At 39.2% G+C, this 27,610-nt stretch overlaps 1 protein-coding gene across 1 annotated transcript in view; it reads right to left on the reverse strand.

The window, feature by feature from the left end:
* LOC307183287 (phosphatidylinositol 3-kinase regulatory subunit gamma) overlaps positions 1-27,320 on the reverse strand; it is an 85,267-nt gene extending 57,947 nt beyond the window's left edge. The window contains exon 1 of the mRNA XM_079915616.1: positions 26,502-27,320. Coding sequence (XP_079771742.1) covers positions 26,502-26,607 — 106 coding nt within the window. The 5' untranslated portion in view covers positions 26,608-27,320. The remainder of the gene's footprint in view (positions 1-26,501) is intronic.
* Between the last annotated feature and the right edge of the window lie 290 nt (positions 27,321-27,610).

Genomic DNA, 27,610 nt, shown 5'->3' on the forward strand with positions numbered 1-27,610 from the left:
CAAGGATGTTTTTTCTTGCCATTTCTATGTAATACTACTGGAGGTTCTCACCAGAGCAATTAGGGAAATAAAATATATAAAAGGCATCCAGATTGGAAAGGAAGAAGTAAAACTATGTCTATTTGCATACAGAAAATTACAAGAAATACACACACCAAAAAAAACACTATTAGAGCTAACAAACAAGCTCAGCAAGATTGCAGGACACAAGATCAACATACAAAAATCAATTGAGGGGACTTCCCTGGTGGTGCAGTGGTTAGGAATCCGCCTGCCAATGCAGGGACACGGGTTCGAGCCCTGGTCCGGGAAAATCCCACATGCCGCGGAGCAACTAAGCCCATGTGCCACAACTACTGAGCCTGCGTTCTAGAGCCCACGAGCCACAACTACTGAGCCCACGTGCCACAACTACTGAAGCCCATGTGCCTAGAGCCCACGCTCTGCAACGAGAAGCCACCGCAATGAGAAGCCCACACACCGCAATAAAGAGTAGCCCCCACTAGCTGCAACTAGAGAAAGCCCGTGTGCAGCAACAAAGACCTAATGCAGCCATAAATAAATAAACTTTTTTTTTTAGAAAATCTATTGAGGGACCTCCCTGGTGGTCCAGTGGTTAAGACTCCATGCTTCCACTGCAGAAGGAGCAGGTTCGATCTCTCATCGGGGAACTAAGATCCCACATGCCGCGTGGTACGGCCAAAAAAGAAAGAAAAAAAAAACTTGTAAGCCTCTATAATCATATCCCCAAAAAACCCACTATTAACGATTTAGCTAATAAACTCACAATCAAAAATGAAATTAAGAAAACAATTCTACTTACAATAGCCCCTGAAGAGAATAAAATATTGAACAGACATTTCAGCAAAGAAAGTATACAAATGTCCAATAAGCACATGAAAAATGCTCAACTTCATTAGTCATTAAGGAAATGCAAATCAAAACCATAATGAGATACTACTTCACATCTGCTAGGATGCCTGTAATAAAAATGACAGATAACAAGTGTTGATGAGAACGTAGAAAAAGTGGAACCCTCATACACTGCTGGCAAGGATGTAAAATCATGCAGCAGCCACTGTGGGAAACAGTTTGGCAGTTTCTCAAAAAGTTTAATATAAAGGTATCATATGACCCAGCAATTCCACTCCAACGTATATACCCATGAGAATTGAAAATTTTGCACGTGAATGTTCATAGCAGCATTCTTCATAATAGCTGAAAAGTAGAAACAACCCAAATATCTATCAACTGATGAATGGATAAACAAATGTAGTATATACATAAAGTGGAATATTATTCAGCCATAAGAAGAAATACTGATAGATGCTATAAATAGATGAACCTTGAAAACATTTTGCTATGTGAAAGAAGCCAAACACAAAAGGCCATAAACTGTATCATTCCATTTACATGAAATGTCCTAACCAGGCAAATCCATAGAGATGGGAGTAGGTTAGTTGTTGCCATGGGCTGGGGTAAGCAGAATGGGGAGTGACTGCTAACAGCTACAAGGTTTACAACATTTTTTAATGTTCTGGAATTAGATGGCTGCACAACTTTATGAATATACTAAAAACCACTGAATTGTATGTTTTAAAAGGATGAATATAACAGCATGTGAATTATATCTCAATATAAAAGAGAGAAAGAAGGCAAACCAAGGTACTTTTAAAATTCCAATTTAGGGGCTTCCCTGGTGGCGCAGTGGTTGGAGGTCCGCCTGCCGGTGCAGGGGACGCGGGCTCGTGCCCCGGTCCGGGAGGGTCCCGTGTGCCGCGGAGCGGCTGGGCCCGTGGGCCGTGGCCGCTGGGCCTGCGCGTCCAGAGCCTGTGCTCTGCGACGGGGGAGGCCGCAGCGGTGAGAGGCCGCAGCGGTGAGAGGCCCCCGTACCAACAACAACAACAAAAAAAAATTCCAATTTAAAACAGACTTTTATCAGACCTTTTCAACAGACCTTTTGTAACCTCATAACAAAGAAAGTATAAAAATACATACACATAGAGACCAATCACAGAAAGAATAATGTGTTTCAGTTCAAGGCTTACCTTCAACCCAGTACCACAATTCTGGAACCCCAGTGCACTGCTGGGGGAATGTAAAATGGTCCAACCACTATGGAAAACAGTATGGAGGTGCCTCATAAAATTAAAAATAGTGCTTCCCTGGTGGCGCAGTAGTTAAGAATCCACCTGCCAATTCAGGGGACACGGGTTCAAGCCCTGGTCTGGGAAGATCCCACATGCCGTGGAGCAACTAAGCCCGTGTGCAACTACTGAGCCTGTGCTCTAGAGCCCGTGAGCCACAACTACTGAGCCCGCATGCCACAACTACTGAAGCCCGCGTGCCTAGAGCCCGTGCTCCACAACAAGAGAAGCCATCGCAATGAGAAGCCCACGCACTGCAACAAAGAGTAGCCCCCACTCACCGCAACTACAGAAAGCCCGTGCACAGCAACAAAAGACCCAACGCAGCCAAAATGAATAAATAAATAAATAATAAAATAAATTTATGAAAAAAATTAAAAATAGAAATATCATTTGAGGGACTTCCCTGGCAGTCCAGTGGTTAAGGTTCTGTGCTTCCACTACAGGGGGCACGGGTTCGATCCCTGGTTAGGGAACTAAGATCCTGCATGATGCACAATGCAGCCAAAAAAAATTAAAATAAAAAAAAGAAATACCATTTGATCCAACAATCCCAATTTGGATATATACTCATATATCCAAAAGCAATGAAAGCAGGGTCTCAAAGAGACACTGGATACCTATGTCCACAGCAGCATTATTCACAATAGCCACCAGTGAAAACAACCTAGATGTCCCCTGACAGACGATAAACAAAATGTGGCATATACATACAGTGGAATATTACTCAGCCTTAAAAAGGAAGGAAAACCTGTCACAGGCTACAATATAGATGAATCTTAAGGATATTACATGAAGTGAAATAAGCAGTCACAAAAAGACAGAGATTATATGATTTTTCTCATATGAGGTATCTAAAGTAGTCAAATTCATAGAAACACAAAGTAGAATGGCGGTCACCGGGTGCTAAGGGGAGGAGGAAAAGGGAGTTGTTTAACTGGTACAGCATTTCAGATTTGCAAGATGAAAAAGTTCTGGAGATATGTTCTATAACAATGTGAGTATGTTTAACTCTACTGAATTACACATTTAAAAAGGTTAAGCTGGTAAATTTTTTTTTTAAATCATGATTTTTAAAACTATATGAACCTGGAATCGTTTTGGTAGGTAGATTTTTTTAATCACTAATTCAATTTCTTTTATGGTTAAAAGACTATATAAAGATTTTTAATTTCTTCTCAAGTCAGTATTGGTAAGTCATTCTTAGTTGTTTTTAAACTGTGCTTTCCCTATTGAAGCTACGTTTTCACAGCTCATTAAATTGTCTGTTTTATCCTTACTTTCTGTAGTTACCAGATGAGCCCTATTAAAAAGTATCAAGTACTCATTTGAAGCCATAATCTATTACATACGGACTTGATCTACAAATGAGACAGATTACAATGGTGACTACTTCTTGTGGAAATTTACAGATGGCAATTTTAGGCATCTCCAAACATAAAACCTGATAAATAACAAATCCACACAGAGCAAGCCCTACTTTATGAGTAATGTGAGATCATACTTCCTAAATTCCTTCTGATATGTTCTTGAAGATTCCTTAAGGTAAAATATTCTACATTCAAATGTTTCTTCCACTAAAACCACAGAGGAAAGTGTCAAGACTGGGGGAAAAGGAAATTTAAACTACTACCCTTAAAGAGTCCTTATTTTTGCCCGTTTCAATTCAGCATGAAAGAACTAATTTTCAGTGGCCTTTTCATTGTTGTTTCAAATGAAGTGTTTTCTTCTGTTAACCATAGTAAAAATAATACCCAAATATAAATGACTGTGTAAAGAGAAAAATAACTTAAGATCAATATACAGATAAATAGATTGATTTATATTTGAAACCTATTCTAGAAGGCCTACCAAGGAATTCATGAATCAACTAGCAAAGCTGATTGGAAGCCATTATTTCTTCCATTCCTTCCAAAGGAGTCTCAAATGTGATGCACTCAAGATCTGGATATTATGTTGAGTCCCTTATGACATCTATAGATAGCCTTGGTCTCTTCATTAAAAATAAGCAAGAATAATATTTTTTTAGCTGAGCAAAAAGCTCCAGAAACATGATATAGTAGACTATTATAGAGAACTTTTTTTAACGTGGAAAATGTAAATCAAAGAGACACACTGCAAAAAAAAAATACTATCCTACCTATCCTTCATAGTCCAAGTTCAAACACCATCATTTCCAAAGTCCTTCCTTCCACTCTAGCCCACAATCCCCCCCTTCTCTTGAATTTCTAAAATCACTTGTTGGTATCACATTTTTATAGTTATCTATTGCTCATATTATTACTCTCTGCTGAGTCTGTTTCTTTAACTGAGAAATGAAAATTAGAGCAATATGTGAGGAAAATATTAAATAAGACTACTTAAGTAGAACAATGCTTAACTACCCAATAAGTACTATAATAGTTATTACTCTGCCATTTATCAAATCTATGACTCTGAATAGTCACCTTTGCTAAATCTCATTTTCTTCACCTGTAAAGTAGACATAATAATCCCTGTCGAATGATTGTCTGTGTGTGAACAGGGACAACCAATACTCTTTTGGTTCTGAGAGTATTTATTCATCATTAAGCCTAAGACAACCCCTAGAGTATTACAGTTGATCATTACTAAACCTTTGTACAACATACAGCACTCTTATTACCTTAATACTATAAAATAAGCATTTTATAAACATAAATTTTAATAGCTGCAAAAGAGTTTTTTATATGAATGTGTCATAATTCACTTAACTATGCCCTCAGTGTTGAGCATCAACCACTCTCTTATTGATATATCTACCCAGCTCCTTGTTGTTCTTTTGCCACACCAGCCCAGTACATCTCTCAATCATGGGGAATTATCCAACCACCTGCTTCCTGTTTCCATACCACAAGTGCTGAGTGCTGCTGAAGAAAAGCACAATGAGCATGGAATTTGTGCCACTGCAAATTTGCAAGTCTCTAATCTTCACTGACATTAACTATCTTATTAGTAATTCATTTATATATCAGTGGCCCTTTCCATCCCACACAGCAATCACTCTACACACCTCTTCTTTCACAATTGCCCTCTACCAGAAAAAAGAAGTCTGACCTCGCCCAATTTTCCAACCTACATTGTTCTTCAAATCCATCTCCTCCCTTCTAAGTGTTAGACAAAGGTATCTTTCCTCCTCCCCTGGGATAATAACTCCTCTCACCTCCAAACACATCACTTTCCTGTTCCATCAAATCACACCCCCCACCCATATATTCAACCTTATCTCTGCTTTATTATCTCCACCAAAATATAAGTTGTTCAATTTTTCTGTCTTTAAAAAAAAAAAATTCTGTTTCTCAGGTCTATGTCTCTCTTTTGCTACCTCTCACTTTTCCTTCACAGCAAGTTTTCTAAGAGTGGTCTATATATTTATAGTCTATACTCTCACCTCTCATCCACTCTTCAACTTACTGTAATTTGATTTCTTCTCAATAACAAGGTCCAGCAGAAACTTTTCTATCTTTATTTCACAAAATCACTTCAGGTTTTACAATGTAAGCCATTTCTAAATTTTATTTATTTTTGGCTGCACTGGGTCTTCATTGCTGTGCGCGGGCTTTCTCTAGTTGCGGCGAGTGGGGGCTACTCCTCGTAGCGGTGAGCGGGCTTCTCATTGCGGTGGCTTCTCTTGTTGCAGAGCACAGGCTTAGTAGTTGTGGCGCAGGGGCTTAGTTGCTCCGCAGCATGTGGGATCTTCCCGGAGCAGGACTTGAACCCGTATCCCCTGCACTGGCAGGCGGATTCTCAACCACTGCGCCACCAGGGAAGTCCCTGTAAGCCATTTTGTCCTTCTTGAAAATCTGCCCCTGAGCTTCCCAGAGACCAATCTTCTCTTCCTACCTGCCCTGCTACTTTTGAGTCTTGAATCTAATCATATTGCTTTAGCATACTATGCTTCAGGAGTTCTGTACTACCTGTAAGATAAAGTCCAAATTCTTCAGTGTGGAATATAAGGCCCTTGAGGGCCTGGCCCTGCTTACTTTCCTTTTTTTTTTTTTTTTTTTTGCGGTGCACGGGCCTCTCACTGCTGCGGCCTCTCCCGCTGCGGAGCACAGGCTCCGGACACGCAGGCTCAGCGGCCATGGCTCACGGGCCCAGCCGCTCCGCGGCACGTGGGGATCCTCCCGGACCGGGGCACGAACCCACGTCCCCCGCATCAGCAGGCGTACTCTCAACCACTGCGCCACCAGGGAAGCCCCCTGCTTACTTTTCTAAGCTCATTTTCTTATTACTTTCCCACAGGCACCTTTCACCCTAGCCACACCCAAACACCTCATCCAAACACACAACACCCTCTCATGCTTTTGTACATATGGTTCCCTGTACCGCAAAGAATGCCCATTCCTCTCTTTTTCTTTCTCCCTCTCTCTCTCCTCCTCCCCCGTCTTCTTCTCCTTCTCCTTCTTCTCTCTCCCTCTTCCTTTCTCTCTCCTTCTCTCTCTTTCACCACACTCTCCTTCCACTTACTTTTTTATTTATTTTTATTTATTTATTTTTGAGGTACACAGGCCTCTCACCGCTGCGGCCTCTCCCGTTGCGGAGCACAGGCTCCGGACACGCAGGCCCAGCGGCCATGGCTCACGGGCCCAGCCGCTCCGCAGCATGCGGGATCCTCCCAGACCGGGGCACGAACCCGCGCCCCCTGTATCGGCAGGCGGACCCTCAACCACTGCGCCACCAGGGAGGCCCTCCACTTACTTTTTTAAGACTCAGGTCATACATAGTTTTATCCATGAAACCTTCCCTCACATTTTTAGGCCTAGGTAAGCACTATCTCCTCTTTGATTCCATAGAGCTTTGCTAACATTCTAATATAAAGCTTATCCATTATAGTATAGCTATTTACCTGTCTTTGTACTGAAACTGGAGCTCCTTCAGGACACACCTTTTCTTATTTATCTTCGTGTCTCCAGTGCTGAGTGTCTCACTGATAGAAGGCACTTGTTAAATATTTGTTGAATTAATGTATGAGATGATCAGCATTTAGGCTTACCATAGAGAAAAAGAGAAGATCCAAGAATAATTATGCTGAAAAAACAGCAATAGACTTTTATTGAAGGCAGAAAAAGAAAAAAACGTCAGCCTGAAGACAGAAAAACATTTTTGAAATTTCCCATAGAAAAAGGTAAAATGAAAAAAAGAAAAAGGTAAAATGAGCCATAAAAAAAGAATCATGATCAGTGACACTTGCTACAAATATTAACCCACTGTTTCTCTTGTCCCAAAAGTTTACCCATCCTGACCTTAGAGCCAAGCACACGCTAGAGTCAGGCAGCTTCTAGCAACTGAGATGTGCAGCTGCCTGTAGCAAAGCTTCCAGCACAAGCCCCTCACCTTAACCTCTCTAATATTTCCCTATCAGTATATCACAAAAGCACTGGCCTTCAAGAAAAGTGAGTACGTGCTATATGCCAGATACCAAGCTAAGTATTATTTCATTATATGTATATGTATATTTGTGTTTGTTTGTATATATATATTATAATTCTTATAAAAATCTTTGTGAATTAAGTACGACTACTCTCATTTCACAGATGAAGACCGTTCAATGTCACACAGTTGTTAAGCAGACCAAATTCAAACCAGTCTTCTAACAAAGCACAATCCTCTTTCTCTCAAGGCATCAACTACATGAAATGTGACTTAAAAGTTCCTGGCAATCTTTCAGGTACTCCTCACATCATGCGTAAGGCTAACTCTAAGCTATCCCTCTATGGCAGATGTTGTAGAATATTCAAAATTAAGATAAGACATTCACCAAGCTCCTTCTCTGCTAATGAGGGCCCTCTCTCTTTTATCTAAACTTCTAATTCCTCATTCATCAAACCCTAAGAAACAGGATTAAGTGAAATTTTTATTCTCAAATTTAGAGTCTGCAGTAGATAGAATAACAGCCCTCCAAGGATGCAGACATCCCTAGAACGTTCCTGGAACCTATGAATATGTTACATTACATGGCAAAAGGGACTTTGTAGATGTGATTCTGTTAAGAATATTGCGATGGGAAGATCATCTTGGATTATCCAAGTGAGCTAAAGAAATCACAAACATCCTCATAAGAGGAAGGCAAGAACAGTCAGAGAAGGCGATATGACAACAGAAGCAGAGGTCAGAAAGAGAGAGAGTTTTGAAGATGCAATGCTACTGGCTTTGAAATAGAGTAAGGGGCCAGGAGTCAAGGAATGCAGGCAGCTTCTAGAAGGTGGAAAAAGCAAGAAAATGAATCCTTCTCTAGTGCCTCCAAAAGGAATACAGCCTGCCAACACCTTGATTTTAGAACTTTTGATTTCCGGAACTGCAAGATAATAATATTTTAAGCCACTAAGTTTATGGTAACTGGTTATGGTAGCAACAGGAAACTAATACAGAGTTTCTATGTATTAATGCCTGAGAGTAAGAGGCAGCTCGGAGATTATCTTTCTGAAGATTAATTTTTTTAACTTAACTGTAGTATCCACTTGCAAATCTTTTCTCTTTTTAAATGTACTTTTAACATTGTTTTTGGTATATAACAACAAATCTAGGACAAAAATTATCCACAATGCCATCATTAAATTATTCTTTTCATTCTATCGTATTCTAGTTCTCTTCCTTCACCATACTCCATTTTTACATATTTGTAGTAATAGCAAGGAATGGATTTTATAGTCTACATTTTTACTAGGAACAATCCATGAGTTTTGGGGGGTTTTTTTGGTTTTTTGTTTTAATTAATTTATTTATTTATTTTGGCTGCGTTGGGTCTTTGTTGCTGCACGGGGTTTCTCTAGCTGCGGCGAGCGGGGGCTACTCTTCGTTGTGGTGCACAGGCTTCTCACTGCAGTGGCTTCTCTTGTTGCGGAGCACGGGCTCTAGACACATGGGATTCAGTAGTTGTGGCTTGTGGGCTCAGTAGTTGTGGATCGCGGGCTCTAGAGCTCAGGCTCAGTAGTTGTAGTGCACGGGCTTAGTTGCTCCGCGGCATGTGGGATCTTCCCGGGCCAGGGCTTGAACCTGTGTCCCTTGCATTGGCAGGTGGATTCTTAACCACTGTGCCACCAGGGAAGCCCCATGAATTCTTTTTTCCTTTTCATTTTGCTTCATTTTTTTCTGAGATCCTCCTAACCCTCTGTCTTCCAACCTCAGGTAAGCATCCTTTGCTGCTCCTACATTTCAAAAATACTCCTGCCTCAAGGTCTTTGTATGTTATTGTTGCTCACTCTACCTGTAATACTCTTCATTCAGCTAACCCCATGGCTCACTCATTCATTTCCTTTAGGTCTCTGCTCAGAATGTCACCTTAAGAGAAAATATCTGCAATACATGTACAATAATAAACAAGGACTGACACCCATATCTGTAATTCCTACAAATCTAAGAAAAAGAAAAAATAGGGGACTTCCCTGGTGACGCAGTGGATAAGACCCCATGCTCCCGATGCAGGGGGCCCGGGTTCAATCTCTGGTCAGGGAACTAGATCCCACATGCATGCCACAACTAAGGAGCCCTACAGTCACAACTAAGGAGCCCACCTGCTGCAACTAAGACACAGTGCAACCAAATAAATAAGTAAATAAATATTTTTAAAAATAGACAATCCAACAGAAAAACAGGCAAAAGACATGAAAAGGCATTTTATAAGAAGATAACCAAATGGCCTACATACGAAAAGATTATCAACCTCATTAGGAATAAGGAAAATGCAAATGAATTTAAACCACAATGAGATACCACTACACACTTATGAGATTTACAAAAATGTAAATGTCTGACAATACCGAGGGTTAGAGTAACATACACTGTTACAAAAGGAAATAGTCTGGCATTCTCTAGAAGGGCTGAGATACACATATTCTATAAACCAGAATTCTGAATCCTAGATATATCCTACAAAAATGCATTGATGTAAAACAAGGCATGTGTGCAAAAATGTTCATAGCAGCACTGTCCATAACAGACAAAATAGAAACTGCCCAAATATCTATCAACAGTAGGAATAAACTGTGATACACAATGAAATACCATATAATAAAAAAAGAAGAAACTACAGCTAGGTCAAAACAATATAGATGACAATTCTGAACAAAAACCACAAGAGAATACATATGGTATAATTCCACATATCTGAAACTCAAAAGAAAGGCAAAACTAAAATCTATCACTTAAGAACAGGGAATTTCCTGGAGGTCCAGTGGTTAGGACTCGGTGCTCTCACTGCCAGGGGCTTGGGTTCGATCCCTGGTCAGGGAAATAAAATCTCGCAAGCTGCACAGTGCAGACCAAAAAAAAAAAAAAAAGAAAAGAAAAGAAAAGAAAGAAAACAAGGAAGTAATTGCATAAAATGTCAAGTCAATGGTTACCTCTGGTGGGAAGAAGAGAAGGGGGATATTCATTGGAAAGGGGCATGCTTTTGGCTTCCGGGAAGCTATCTTCAACATCCTTATCTAAGTGGTGGTTACAAGGTTGTTCACTTTATATGAAGTCAGTAAACTGTACATTTATGTTTTATATACTTATTAATATGTATTTTATGTCACAATAAGGTTAAATCACCATATCAGTGAGGCCTTCTCTGATTACCCAAAATAAAACAGTAATTCCTTCTCTGACTTCCATCTCCCTGAGCCAGTAGCTTTTTTTTGTTTTGTTTTTTCCTTTTTTTTGGGGGGATGTGTCACATGGCTTGTGGGATTTTAGTTCCCCGACCAGGGATTGAACCCGAGCCCTCCACAGTGACAGTGTGTAGTTACAACCACTGGACCACCAGGGAATTCCTAAGCCAGTAGTTTTTTTCCTCTATAGCCTTTGTCTTCACCTAACATAACTATGTATTTACTTCTTAATTAATTTGTTTACTGTCGTATCTCCTCCTGCATAAACAAGCACTTTGTTTTGTTCATTGCTATATTCCCAGCCATTAGAAGAGTACCTAGAATAAAATACACATTTACACTTCTCTCCATATGATCCAAAGCTGCCCTTCCTCTTTAAATTGTGTCTCTTAGTTTATGGTACCACCATCTCCCAAGCCAGAAAACTAAAAATCATTCTAGAGTCTTTGATTTTTCTCAAAATAGTCTCTAAGTCCCATCAATTCTACTTTTTAAATAACTCTCCTATTCATTCTCTCTGCTACTACCTTACTTTAGAGGGTTTTTTTTGGGGGGGTGGGGGGCAGGTAATTTCCACTTATTTTTTTTAAATGATTAGAAGATAAAACAGAAACATAATCTCTAGTTACAAATATAAAGTGGGTATGTATGTAGAACTATGCGTCAGTAGTTAAGATTGGCTAAGGCAGTCTCTGTTGCTAAAACAAAATTAAATTATAGTAAAAATCTCCATGAGTCCACATGAGTTCTTATGCACAGGGTCTCCCCCCAACCTCCATATTGTTCTTTTTTTTTTTTTTCCCACTTATCTTAGGCTTTCATAACATCTTTCATCTGTACTGAAATAGCCTCCTAGAGAGTTTACTTTCTTCAATCTGGCTTTCCTCCAATCTGTTTTTCACTTTGCAGCCAATATATTCTTTTCCCTACTTGAAACCAATCAGTCAGTGGCTCCCCAACTGCCCATAGGAAAAAATCCAGCCTCTAAGTGTAGCATTCAGGGCCTTTCATCAATTGGCCCTCACCTATCTCTCCAGGTTCATTTACCACCACTTCCTACCCCACACTTGTTTCAACAAAACTGAATTAGTTACAGTTCCCAAATACACCAAGTTGTGTGCATTTACTCAGGCTGCTACCTCTCTACTACCCCACCAGTAAACCAATCATTCCCTCTTCTATTTATACATTTTTCTATTACTATACTTAAAACATTCATTCAATCAATATTTACTATCTCTATGTGCCAGAGACAGTGCTAGGTACTGGAAACCCAGCAGTTAATTAAGGACTCAGCTCTTATCCTGATGGAACTGATAATCTAATAAAGACTAAAGATGCTAAACAACTAATTATAACTGTGGTTAAGGATTATAAAGTGGGTAATACAGTATACAAGGGAAATGTATGTTAGATGATAAACATGAGAAAGGGAGGAAGTTATAAAGAGAAGTACTACATGCATTTGTTTACATGTGGGTACTCCTTAATTACAGTCTGAGCTCCTTAAGGACAAGGATTATGCCATCTTTATATCACTAGTCAGGACAGTAAATAGTAACATACAGTAATGTGCATTGACTATATTACAAAGATCACTGCCCTGTTAACTCCTAGGCTAATACCCCCGGCCAGGCAAATGCAGTGATCTTATTGGCCAGGCCTGGGTCACGTGCCCACCCTTAAAGCCAATGGCTTAGATCAATTCTACCTAAGCCACACTGATTGCAAATAGGGGAGGAATGGTTCCAAGACAAAAATCAGGAAGCTGTTACCCAAATAAGAGGGAAGGAAAAACAAGAAAAAAAAAAAGAGGGAAAGGAAGCTGGACAGGCAAAAAACAGCCAGCAGTCCTCTCTTTAGTGGACATTGTAATTATCTCCTCAAAACCTGTCTTGTTCCTTCCCCACACTGGTAAGGAGTTTATGTGGGACTGACCCCTTCCCCAGCTCCAGGAGTAGGCCCTGATTACACACAGCAGTAGTTCTCAAAGTGTGGTCTGCAGACCAGCCAAATCAGTAACATCTGGAAACTTGTTACAAATACAAATTTTTAGAACCCAAACCTACTGAATCAGAAACTCTGGGGGTAAGGCCTAGCAATCTGTGTTTTTACAAGTCCTCCAGGTGGTTCTGATGCACTCTCAAGTTTACCAGACAGAGAAAGCTACAATTAATAGTTCAAGGAATCCAGATTTTAAGACAGTGATCCTTTGAGACACAGGAATAGTCTAAGTAGTGACAAACTCAGGATTTCTGTGTTATATTTGTGGGAAGCATCCTTTTTTCCCACCCAGAATTGAGGAAACATGTAGTCCCAGGAGCCACAGGCAATCATCTTGTACTACCAGGGAAGCCAGCCTGAGGAAAAAACTGATATAGGGGAGAGCCAAGAGAAATGCAGAAAAACAGGGCCAAAGCCTGACAGTCTTAATCAAACCCAGCCAGGGACCCCCATTCCCTTTTTTTTTTTTCAACTGAAGTATAGTTGATTTACAATGTTGTGCTAATTTCTGCTGTACAGCAAAGTGACTCAGTTATACACATATATGCATTCTTTTTTTATATTCTTTTCCATTATGGTTTATCCCAGGAGATTGGATATAGTTCCCTGTGCTATACAGTACAACCCTGTTTATTCCCTCATCCCCTTTCAACTTTTCAACTACACAAACCCATAAATTCTCTTTGCTTACACCAATTTGAGTTGGGCTTTTTGCTACTGAAACTAAAAAATCCTGATATCCATTACAACAAGTTACATGTCTATCCCTACACATCTATCTCCATGGGGAGAATGTACTAGGAAATAGTGTCTATTCAACTGTCTAGCCTCTCTCTAAATTAGGCTTGGCAAATTTAGCAAATAAAAACACAAGACACCCAGTTAAATTTGAATTCCAGATAAACAATGAATAACTTTCTACTATAAATATGTCCCAAATATTGCATGGGACATACTGAATGTATTTTATCTGGCAACTCTACTCTAAATGCCCATTGTTGATCCCTAGGAATCAAAAGAGAGGCCCACGTCAATCTCAGTCAGACAGAAGTGATAACTTCTCTTACATAGTTCATGACTACTAGGAAAAAGACTAAACTCCCAAGTCCTGAGCTAACATCCTACAACAGGTCTGAACTACCTGATTGTCTTAAGGAAACTTCTTTCTAAAAGTCAAACATGTTATACCCTCTATGGCAGAGAAGTGTGACAAAATGAAATATGTTGCTATATGAGTATTCATAGCTTCTTTTCTTTACTCCCTTGGTTCCTGGCCCTTATTATACAGATCAGAGTAATGAAATAGGCAAAGGAGAGAGCTGAAAGGGAAACAGGTACTCCTGGAAGAGAAACTAATAAGTTTGAGAAAGGGAGGAAAGAAACAAAAACAATGAGACTGTTCAAGTTGCTATAGAGTCTGGCAAGTTTTAAAAGAGAGAAGGAAGTTTGGGATTAACCGTGCAAAGATACTGATCAAAAATGGAGAAATCAGGGACTTCCCTGGTGGTCCAGTGGTTGCAACTCCGAGCTCCCAATGCAGGGGGCCTGGGTTCGATCCCTGGTTGGGGAACTAGGATCCCACATACCACAACTAAGCCCATGTGCCACAACTACTGAGCCCGTGCACTGCAACTAGAGAGCCCGCACGCCACAACTACTGGGCCCACGCACTCTAGAACCCACATGCTGCAACTAGCAAAGCCCACATGCTGCAACTAGAGAGCCCGTGCATTACACCTAGAGAAGCCTGCGCGCTGCAACTAGAGAAGCCCACGCGTGCTCTAGAAGCACACTCTAGAGCCCGCGCACCACAACTAGAGAAGCCCATGTGCCGCAACTAGAGAAGCCCATGCGCCACGATGAAGACCCAGTGCAGACAAAATTAATTAATTAATTATTTTTAAAAAGATACTCTTAAAAAAAATGGAGAAATCAGATTTTAAGTAGTAATGCAATATGGTATGAATGTAATCCCCTTTGGCATTTTTGAGAAGCTGGAATAAAGATTTAAATTACTTTTCAATTCAATTTAAATGTTAGGCTGGTGCTTCATCTGAATGGAACAGAGGCGATATGTCACAAAGCATCCCAGCTTAATAATAAAAATAATAACAACAACAGATACCTGCTCTAGGTGTCTAACATGTACTGATTCATGTAATTCTCACAACAACCCTACAATGGGGTTAATATTCTTCTCCCTGCTATACAGATTAGGAAACCGTCCAGGGTCACAAACCAGAAGTGGACAGGGCTAGAAATGGAAATCCAAGCAGCCCGAGTTCAGAGCTCCTAAACACTGAGCAACACTTCCCTATTTCAAAGCAATGTCTACACTCAAGCACTTAAGCATTCCACTAATAAGCAAAAACACATAAATATAGTTTAATTATTCTAAAACACTAACAACTTTAGCACATAAAGTAAAATGACACATATATGGCATGGCTTCCTTCTCTTTAATTTCTTCTCCCCTTCAAAGCCCACCATAGAAACTTAGAACTTTAAGATAATTTTCTTTTCAAAGTTACTTTTGAAATTAAATTATAGTACAGTCTAGATTTATACAGTAATGTTTATCAAAGCAACTTATGAGTAAGCCTTCATCAAATAACTAAGGCCACATATTATGCTGCTTTGCACTCAGATGGCAGAGATTAGAAATTATAACACTTCAAAAAAGAGAAAAATCCATCCAAAATATATAGTTTTGACATAATTTTAAAAGCTAAATCTTTTCATTACTAAAGCATACTTAAAGCTAAGAAATTAGAAAATAATTAAGTCAGTTTAGAAATGACAAGCTACATAACTGGTCATAATATTCAGAATCCAACTACTTTCACCACCTCCTCAGCGTCCACCCTTGTCCAAGCCACCACCATCCCTCAGCTTGTTTATTGCAGTAGCTTCCTAACCAGTTTCTCCACTTCCACCAGCAGCCAGAATCATCCTTTTAAGCCAGGAATCATAATACATCACTGTTCAATACCTTGGATGGCTTCTCATCACAGTTAAGGTTTTTTTTATTGAAGTATAAGTTGATGTACAAGTTACAGGTGTACAGAATAGTGATTCACAATTTTTAAAGGTTATATTCCATTTATAGTTATAAAATATTGGCTATATTCCTCAGTCAAGTTTTAAAAGCCAAAGTTCTTACAATGTCCTACATGGTCTTCCCCACCATCCACACCATTACTTGTTTTGAAATCTTACTATTTTCCCCTCATTCCACTCCAACCACACTAGCCTCGTAGACGATCCCTGAATACATGACACACACGCTCCTGCCTCAGAGTAAGTCATATGGTATCCCCTCTACCAGGCACACTCCCCCGCCCTCTCAGCTCCCATATATCCACCTGGCTAGCCCCCTCATTTCCTTTAGGTCAGGCCCTCCCTGTCCTATTATTTAAAATAGCAGGTCCCCCACCCAGCACTCTCTTTTTGTGCTCTGCTTTTTCTCCATATCATTTATTACCATCACTATGTATTTCACTTATGAATTTGTTTATTCTTTGCTCTCTCCCCTCCCTTAAAAACGTATACTCCAAAAAAAAAAATGTATACTCCATGAATACAGTGAGCTTTGCTGTTCTGTTCACTGCTATACCTAGAACACTATCTGGCAATCAAATATTTGTTGAAAAACATGAATTAATCAATACACACGAACAAAAACATTTTTGGATGCTTAATATGGTCTGGGCACGTTAGCTGCTTTACAGTTGTTAATTCTCACAACAATCCTACTGAAGTAGGGACCATCATCATCCCCATTTTTTAGGTGAGGAAACCAAAACACAGAAAACATAAGTAAATTGCTCAATGACATATGCTAGGAAGTGGCAGAGGCACAATCTGAACTCAGGCAATCTGATTCCAGAACCCTCTCTCTTAACAGCTCCACTATATTGCCTCTAAATTTCTAACTAGTTAATACATTTTAATTGAAATGTATGGGTTGATCTATGGGTTACTTTAAGTGTCCTAACTTTTAACGTCAGTCACTCAAATCATAAATCATTCTACAAGTCCAAGGCTTCATATACCAAACTTACTTAATTTACTAAACTTTGAAATTTGGAGTTTACAGTTTTACAAAATTCTCTCTTCACACTCATTTACTTGATATACTAATATACTCTATTCCAACACCTACATGACTCAAGTAAGGAAACCGTCAACCAGAGAAGTTAGCTTCCTCATCTTCTAGAAAGCAACTGGTAAGATAGGAAAAGGCCTGTCTTATATCTAACTATCAGTACTATGTGACCCTGTGAATTCCAATTTATAAAATGAAAATGGGTTTCATAATACATCACTATACTAATTAGATTTTAGTTTTGAAAAAGAAAAACAAATTAACTCGCTAATTCTTTTCATTTCCAAACACAGAGACGAGAACTTTGAAAGAGCTATGGTTCTCCAAATTACTTTCCAGATTGGCCACTGTTGTTTGCCTACCTAGAATTCATCCCCTCCTTCTTCCTTCCTAATAGAATCCTTCCCCAGTATAATGCCTCAGGGGAAGTCAACACCACTCCAGATTCAGGCACAAACTCAGTTAGTTTGATAGTAATCACTATTGAACCATTCCTGATGGGTTGAGGAATGGACATACTACCCAATTCTGGCCAAAAAGGTCTGAAAGAAGCCTGCTAGAGGCTTTTGGAGAAAGTTTCCTCTCTCTGTAAATAGAGGCACAGGAAGAGACATCTTCCTTCTTTTAGAAGTTGTGTGTATGGATGTGATGCCTGTAAGCCTATCCCATGGAGAGCAGCAGAACTGAGCAATGGAAAGAATATGGGTTTTTACTGACATTGTTGAATTTCTGTAATCAACCAATGCTGAAGCCTATTATATGAGAAGATAAAATTTCTTATTTCTTAAGCCATGTTGAATTAGGTTCTGCTGCTTACAGCTGAAAACATACTAACTACATACTTTTTTATGAAACATATCCCAGGACTAACCTCAGAAAAAAAAGTTTGTGGTTAAATAGAATTAGTTCAATAAATATGCTATATCCCTACAAATGAATACAATCCTATTATTTAAAATGATATTGACATGAATAGTTATTGTCATGGGAAAGTGTTCATGACAAATTAAATGAAAAAAAAGCAGGTGCTGGGCTTCCCTGGTGGTGCAGTGGTTAAGCACCCACCTACCAATGCAGGGGACACAGGTTCAATCCCTGGTCCGGGAAGATCCCACATGCCGCAGAGCAACTAAGCCCATGTGCCACACTACTGGCCTGCGCTCTAGAGTCCATGAGCCACAACCACTGAGCCCATGCACCACAGCTACTGAAGCCCACGCGCCTAGGGCCCATGCTCTGCAACAGGAGAGGTCACCACAATGAGAAGCCCTTGTACCGCAACGAAGAGAAGCCCCAGCTCACCGCAACTAGAGAAAGCCCATGCGTAGCAATAAAGACCCAATACAGTCAAAAATAAAAATAAATTAAATAAACTTTTTTTAAAAAGCAGGTATTTAACTGGGTGAAAGGTATATGGGAATTCTCTGTACTACTTTGCAACTTTTCTGTAAATCTAAAACTATTCTCAAATGTAAAAGTTTGTATAAATACCTTAAAAAGCAGATATTTACAGTACTGTCTCATTTGAATTTGAAATGAGAAATACACACGTGAAAGAATATATCTAAAGGTGATCACAGTGGTTATTCTGTGTGGTAGGATTGGGAGCTCTTACTTTCTTCTTTTTACTTATCTGTATTTTTTATCTTTTCTACAATGACTATGTAGTATTTTTGTAGTGCTTTTAATAAGAAAAATAAAATTTATCTTAAACTATCTTTAAAAAAAGGTTTGTAGCTAATTCTACAAATGCATATTAGAAGTTCAACATGAATTATACCATACTGAGTGACTCAGCTGTAGAGTTAGAAAGTTAAAAAGGATACATGTGAAAGAACGAACTCTAAAACAGTATTCTTCTACCACAATCATTTCAATAAGGCCTTCTCCAAAACAATTTATACACAAATTTTAAATTTTGACTCATGATTGAATTTATTTTTTCTTAAGTTTAAAAAAAAAGAAACTAGGGAATTCCCTGGTGGTCCAGTGATTAGTACTCGGCACTTTCACTGCCATGGCCCGGGTTCAATCCCTGGTCGGGGAACTAAAATCCTGCAAGCCACGTGGCACAGCCAAAAAAAAAAAAGAAACTATAACAATAAGTATTTAAGATTACATAGCTACATGCTCTGGATTTGTTGCCCTATACCCTAACACACGGGTAGACAACTAATCTGGTCCACAAACAGAACATCAGACAGGAAATCCAAGGCTGGATAATGGCGGATGGTATGACATCATGGTGTTGACTTTGGCTTTGTGTTGGCCCATATTCACAGGGCACAGGGCAGTTTTTATATTAACGTGGGACATGCAAAATGGTATGATCTGGCAGGCTGGACCTAGCCTACTGACTCTTTTATTAAAAAAATTAGATAACCCTCTTACTTTATATGAACTTACAAATAATACACTAGGAACAAAGAATATACCATATATGGGCAAACAATTTGGAAACTGATTTATAAGGCTCTATGCTTGACTTTACCTTGCTATCCCAAGTCAGGTCCTACACAATCTAAATTTAATTGGGATAGTAACACATTAAGTAAATTAAATCTACATTTAACCCAATACTGTGTTAAAACTAGCCTAAGAAACTTTCAGAAACTTACTACTCACTTTAATTGTTCCAAATTTCAAATGTGACTTTTACATGAAACCATAAAATTTTGCTGATAACATTAAGTATTGGAAATTTTCATTATTTCTTTTGTTAGAATAAATTACCTTTATAAGTTTAAAGGTCACATGTTGATAATAAATAATATCAATATTTGAAACAAGTCACAAATGAAGCTGGTTGGGTCCACAGGTCTAAGATTTAACAAAATATTTGGACACTGGGTATTTAGAGAAAAAAAATAGATACAAAAGAAATATGACAGCTTGACCTCAAGCAGCTTACCTTGTTGGGGAGATAAATTATATTCACAAAATAATTAATGCCATAATATAACATGATTTTGTGTCAAAATAACAGACCTTAGCCCTAGATAATTAAGGGGTTCAGTGCTAGAATTTTCAGAGGAAGAAAAAAAGGAAGAAGGACTTGCAAAGGATCCTGATTTGAAGATGGGGTGGGATGCGCATAATCTAACACAAGAAGCGGCATAACCAAAAGGCTGGAGGTGGAAATAAGCAAGGTATATTGAGGGGATAAGCAAGGTATATTGAGGGGATAAGCAAGGAATTGGGCAAGATGAGAAATGAGAATAGAGGAGTAGTAATTAAGTTGGAAATGTAAATTGGAACCATATTACTAAAGACTATGTAAGCCAAGTTTAAGAATATAGCCTCTGCTTAAAGGAAATGGAGAGCTGCTAATTATTTCTAAATAGAGCAGTAAGACGATGAAAATAACATTTCTGTAGGATTAACCTGGCTGAAGAATTCAGGATGAATTTATGGGGGAGGGGAAAAAAATTAGAAATAAAGCAATCACTTAGGAGGCACTGATTAGGAGGCATTAGAGTCAGGCAGACAGACCTGCTCTGCTACTTGCTGGCTGTGAGGCACTGAATAATTTACTAAACACATTTATGCCTCAGTTTCCTGTCTGTAAAGTGGGATACTAATAGTGCTTATTTTATAAGGTTGTGGTATGGCTAAAGGAAATACTACATATGAAAGCATTTAACATAGCGCTTGTTCTGTAATAACTACTCAACAAATGTTGGCGACAATTACCGTATTACAAACCATTTCAAATGCTAGGTGATGAGGAACAAGGGCAATAGAAACTAAAAAGAAAGGATGACTTGAGTCGTATTTCCATAGATTCATGAGATGTTATAACTAGAAAAGACCCTAGAGAATTCTTCCAAAAACAAAACGGCCCCAGTTTAAATGTCAAGGATGAGACAAGAATGGAGCAAGATAGCTCAAGAGGTTTTGACTGCAAGAGTGTCCAAAGCAGTAGAGTTAAGATAATTAAATATTATCAATATCTTTAAGAGGGACTTTCCTGGCGGTCCAGTGGTTGAGACTTCGCCTTCTGGTGCAGGGGGTGAGGGAGCTAGGATTCCTCATGCCCCGCAGCCAGAAAACCAAAACATAAAAACATTGTAACAAATTCAATAGAGACTTTGAAGGTGGTCCACATCAAAAAAAAAAAAATCTTTAAACAAAAATATGCTTTAAAATATAAGCTACAATGAACTGAGTACATAACATGTGCCAAACACTGTGCTAGATTATGATATAGTACTTCTAATTCCCAGAACAACTGTGAAAGGTACGTATTAGTTCAATTTTACAAAAGAGAAAATGGATGCTCACAGAGGTTAAGCACTAGGCACGTAACCTTGGGCAGAGTAAGAAGCAAAGCTAGGTATGGGACCCATACCATCTGTTTCCAAAGCCTGTGTTCTTCCTACTACATTCAGGCTGCATCCCCCTTTAATATCAATAAAAATTATATCATATCACACAGACATATTTGTAATTATTTTTCTATCTACTTTGTTAAATATGGTGACCATAAACATGTCCAATCTTTTCTACATTCTAAGATAAATATAAAAAATGAGAATAAATTTTAAAAGCATTATAAAATGAAGACTTACCATATTTCTAATGAAACATAGTTGGATATACTATAAACTATAATATATTAAATGAAAGCAATGACTAATCTTTTTCAATAAGAACATGCAGAAAAAGTTGGCATGGCTTTTTACATCATTTGATGATATTAACATTTGTCCCATACTACAGCATCATTAAAAAGTGACACGTAGCTCATAAAAGAAATACCTTACTACACATAGGAGAAGCATTTTACATAAGATGAATCCATCAAATGTTCAGAGTTATAAAGAAAAATTACACAGAAGCAGAATGCTCAGTCTGCTAATAGTAAGGACCACATGGTGGCAGGTGACCTATTTCTTCAGTGTTGCTTCTCAGCAGATATTTCCTTCAACCACAGGGCCAGTATGCTAGTTCTCCACCAGAATGTTACTTAATCTAAATTTTACCAGGATGAAAATACCAAGTATGCCAAAGCAAGAAAGTTTCCTGAAACAATCTTTTCATTTGGCTTCAAAAAAGTCAGAAGATACTTTACTGGGTTGGCCATCAAACTATGTAGTCAAGTAACTACTAAACCAGTACTTCTCAAAGTGTAGTCCAGAGACCAATGAGAGTCCCCAAGACCTTTTCAGAAGGTCCAACAGATCAAAAATACTTTCAGAATGTCACTAAGACATTACTTGCCTTCTGTACTCTCATTCATTCACAACTGTGTAGTGGAGTTTTCCAGAGGCTATGACCTGTGGTATCTCAACAGACTGAATAGAGGAACAGACTTAGGAATTTACATGTCTTCCATTTAAGCCAGACATTAAAGATTAAAAAGCCAGACATTAAAGTGATTTGCAAAAACATAAAATGATGCCACTCTTCCCATTTTTTTGTTTGTTTTTTGGGAAATATAGCTATTTTCTCATTTTAAAGTTATGTTAACATATAATGCTTTATTATTTCTAAATGAATTAAATATTTTTAACTTCTCAGTTTTATTCTAATATAGTAAATTTCAATAGATACAACCCACTTAAACAGAAACTCTTTGGGATCCTCAATAATTTTTAAGAGTATAAAAGGGGTACTGAGGGCTTCCCTGGTGGCGCAGTGGTTGAGAGTACGCCTGCCAATGCAGGGGACACGGGTTCGTGCCCCGGTCCGGGAAGATCCCACATACCGCGGAGCGGCTGGGCCCGTGAGCCATGGCCGCTGAGTCTGCGCGTCCGGAGCCTGTGCTCCGTAATGGGAGAGGCCACAACAGTGAGAGGTCCGCGTACCGGGAAAAAAAAAAAAAAAAAAAAAGAGGGTACTGAGATTAAAAAAAAAAAGAGAACCACTTTTCTAGACCTTCCTGTATTTATGTTTTGCCAAACAATTAAATTTTTAATTTTCTAGTGACCACTGAGGAGATGTTGCTGCCGTACAGATTATTTCAGAAATTTGTCTTAATAAGAACAAAAAAAGTCTACAGACAATCTTAAAAAGAATTGTATCCATTAGTTTAAAAAATAAATCATTTATTACATCTCCTCAAAATAAATACAATAACAATGTCAAAACTAAAGTGCAAGCTAATAGACCACTATCTATAAGCTCTGGGCATGAGTTTATGATCAGTTATGTACTGGTAATCCTCCAATAGCCCCTATACCAAAAACAGGGCTCTCTGAGAGGCCTATCCGGCAACTGTTCTGTTATGGAATAATCCTGATTCCCAAATCACAACAGGACTAACTGAGATGCTTAAAAGCAATTCTCTGTACCATAATCTTAACATCTCCAAAATAAAAAGTTTTGTTTCATCTAAACAGTTCAGTATTTCCCAGTATTTCTGGGAAATACATAAACATTAAGACACCAAAGTCCCATCTGGATCCAATCCTTACGTTGTCAATAAATTGTAATAGATGTAGCAATCCATGCAGTTATTAGAAACCTTCAGGATGCAGGGTAATGGTAGTTTTTGAAAATACAGGCTGGAGGGAAACACCTTTCAATACTAGTTTTTGAGGCTGCTGGAAGCAATAACAGATAAAAACTTCACATTTATGCTTCAGTCTAAAATTAAAATGAAAGCCATACTTTGAAAACTGTAATATTAATATTATAGTTAAGGAACCTAAGTCAACAACTGTTTAATTTGAAAGTTACTTAACCCTAGGCTATTGCAATAGCCAAGAAATGAGGTGACCAAAGACCTTAAGTAGAAAAGCACTTAAAGGCTAGAAAGAAATGATGCTCCTTAGGTATTCATTAATTCACATATTTATTAAATTGTCTACTACTTGCAAGACCTTGAGCAAACTAAGAAGCTCATAAGCTGGTGGGAAGATAATTCCAAAGGGGGAAGTATACATAAATAAATGCAGAAGCTACTCTAGACAGAATGGAAGAAGTTCTATCTGAGAAGTGCTAGAAGAGGGAGGGAAGGATGTCTCCTAACAGAAGGGATCATGGAACATACATTCTGGCATAGAAGGCATCTCACCAGGCCCTTAACATATATAAGATTCCAACCCAAAGTGAAAGGCATCCGAGGAAGAGGAAAACACACACAGTAAGGAACAGCAAGTATAAAATAGCTTCCACAGAACTTGTGATGGACTCCAGGAGGAGAAAAGACTGGAATATTAGGCTGGAAGCAAAAATAAAGGGACTTACATGACAGGATAAGCAAGAAAGGGCTTTTTTTCAGTAGGCAAAGGGAAGCCATTGGACGGTTTTTAAAGTCATCGGAAGATTTACCATTGGAAGGTAAATCATCAGATGATATTTAAATAATACTGTGGATTGGACAGAGTAGAAACGGGGAGAACAGTCAGTGCACTATCACACCAGTCCAGGCAGGAAATAAGAGCTTGATCTGGGACAGGAACTAGGAAAAAGGCAGATACAAGACATGCTGCAACCTCTTCACTAAAAATTAACTTAGTTTTAAATGTTTCGAAACTTAATTTACCACACAAAACAAGGTTGTTCACATTATTTACATTACACTTTTACTTCACTTCATAGGCAATACTTCAGCATACTCAAGTGTGCTTCCTTTTTAAAAAGCTGTAAGGAATAACTAACTGTATTCTACATTAAGACTATAAAATGGGTAATAAAGAGCAGCATAACCATACTTTCAATATTCTGACTAGAATCACAGTATGCAAAATTTCTTTTAACGATGAACATTTTAAACTCAAAAGTTTATTTCCATGGAATACACAAAGTTTGGATCAGAATTTTCTATACAATCTTGTAAGACCCACACTACTACATAATAGTTCACTTTTCTTAAAATCATTTCTGGACAACTCAACTCAACTCGGTCTACACTTCTACCAGGCCCATATTTTTCAAATATTAGTGCCTTCTTCATTTTCTCCCCTCCTCCCCACTCACCTCTCCGCCCAACAAATTCCCTTTGTATGTCTGCAAGGCAAGATACTATGTGATACAGTATGATTCTAAGGCAGTTCGAATATATAATTCTTACAGTAACAGAAATCTAGAATTATTAACCTTACTTTTTACAGGAGAGGAACCAATGATGTACTAAATTTCCATTTATGTGAATGATAAATGCATCTAATAGAAATGATGCTTTACCATTAGGGGGAAACAAAGGGGGAAATACACACAATAGATGGGTGGCAAATCTCACAAACTTTGCAAAATACAAAAAAAGCTGCATCTGGATTGCAGTCACAATTATAAAAGCAAATAAAGAAGGCTCCAAAATGAAGGGAAAAGAAAAAATTCTAAGTGATCATTAAGAGTGAAGAAGGTTGATTCAATATTAGTACTAGTTTTTAATGTAACATCATTTAACACTCTATCTCTCAAAAAAAAAAAAGAGGATAATTCACTGTTCACAAGGACACAGGAAATAATTTCTACATACATCCTATAAGACAGTTATACTTCATTACACTTTCATGGGCTCAAATCCTTTCAAAGGCTTCCAAAAACACATAGTCTTATGATAACTGAGATTCCCCAATGACACACAATTTATTCTATAGGCTTAGCTATAACACATTTTTTAAAGACATAACGAATTCATCCTCAACAAAAATAGTCACAAAGGCCCTCTACTTATTCAAAAATCATTACATAAAGCGCTGTCTATAACTGCAAACAGGGTTTGAAAATCTGACAGCTAATAATCATAAAATGGGGTAGACTTTAAAGAAAAAAAATTACCCAACTTTTCCATTTTTCCTTCCTTTTCCTTTCCTACCAGATACACAAAATGTCTGTAAGGATCTCAGACAAAGCTCTAAAGTAAAAATACAGTGTATGTATACTTTACATTATGTATACTCAAACCTATCTCACATATGTACACATCACATATATTCACACAAAAAAGGTTTCTCCTTTTTTTACGCTAAGAATTGAAGTTACGTTAAATTCTATCCCATAAATGAAGTTAAATCACCATAAATTAAAGAGTAATAAAATAGGGCACGTAGATCTGAGTGACTATATTCTGAAAAGAAAAACCTGAGACTAAGGCCTTGACTGAATAAAAACGCCCAATCCCTGAAAATCACTAACCGGCATTCGGTTTCCGTGAGAGAAAAAGGGGGTCTTAAAACGAATCATCACATAGGTAACCCAGTTTCAGAAGTTAACGAACGTAAAACACAGCGAACCAAAGAAGACAAACGTACGAAATGACAAGCTTTAAAGAATTTCCCCAAAGGGAAAGACTGACTTCAAGACTGGGATATAAAGCATCCTTTGCAGGTAGAAGAATCTTTAATTGGAAAAGAAAAAAAAGGGGGGGTGGCGGTGGTGAAGAGTACGACAAAAAACCGAACGACAAGCAAAGGCAAAGAAGTAAAAGAAACGGGTCTCTCCTCCCATCCCCCACCCCAGCCCCCACCCCCACTCTCACAGGACAATAGGATCGGGGTCCTAACTGAAAACTTTAAACGTGTAAACCAGAAGCAGTTTTACTGCAGCTCTAACTGCAAATCTGCCCCTCATCCCGAACCTAGTTCACCCAAGAATACTTCTGCCCTGAAAACATCACCAAGGTTTTGTTAAACACAAATCAGACCCATCACAAGAATCTCTTTTTTTTCTCCCAAGTACCTGGAGGATCCATTTCAATATAAAATATCAGTTCTGTCGAATAGGGCATCATCACCTCCCTCCAGTCTGCGTCATCGCGGTCCATACTCCACACCGTATTGTACATCGCGCTGTCAGGGGCACGTCGTCAGGAAATATATAGAAAGCATATATTTTTTTTATCTGCTATTTAAAAATCTAAAAATATATATCTGTAAAAGTCCCACTCGGAAATGTACTCCGGGGTTTCCAACGGCCGGTACAAGTCCAGCCAAGTACCAGGACAAGGACGGGGTCCTTTTCCCCTCTCCTGCTTTGGCAGCCAGCAAAATGCCCCCCGAACGTTCAATCTACGGGCTCTTCTCCTCGAAGGGGTACAGAAAGGCTTGGGGGGCGGAGGGCAGAAGTGTTAAAAAGCGGCTTCCCCAAAATCCCTCCTACACAGTCGTTCTCCAAAGAGAAAAGCTCCCACCGCCTTCAAATCTTTCCGCGGAAGCCACTTTTGTGTCCTTCGAGAGAGGGAGAACAGAGAGGGGGGGAAAAAGAACGCGCTGGGAGAAAGGTGGGTAAGTGACAAAGGAAGGCATAAAAAGGAGGTTGGGTATTGCGTTCAAGTTTCGGGGTCCCACTGGTCTGCGGGGAGAAATCCCCTCAGGGGCCAGGACTCGGGCTCCGGTCCGGTCGGGCTAGGAACCGAAGCTGCTGCAGCCTGGGGATGGGGGCCCGTCCGAGTGTCCAGTTATCTCTGCTTGGCCGTGCGCTCCCGCCCGGCTGCAAGCAAGCTCGCCAGCGCCGGCTCCCCTCACGCTCTGCCCTGACTCAAGCCACTAGAGTTTCATTTTAACGGCGCGGAGGGGGGACACCCTCCCCCGCCCCCACGCTCTCCCGCTGAGGCGCCACCTAACCGCGCCGAGCAGGGGGGATGGCCAGCATCGCCACTGCCCCTTCCACTCTATTCCGCCTCGAAGTGTTGGGGTTTCTGTCAGGTGCCTGAGAGACTGTTTAAGAAGCTGTCCTCCGCCTCGGCTATCAACTCTCCCCACCGCTCCCTAGGCCTCGGCTCCTTAACCCTCCAACCTTTCTCCCCCCAGCCTCAATCAGAATGGTAGGGCCCGGGCGCTGGCCACTCG

Source organism: Stenella coeruleoalba (genome assembly GCF_951394435.1).
Source record: "Stenella coeruleoalba genome assembly, chromosome: 1".
NCBI classification, from domain to species: Eukaryota; Metazoa; Chordata; class Mammalia; order Artiodactyla; family Delphinidae; genus Stenella; species Stenella coeruleoalba.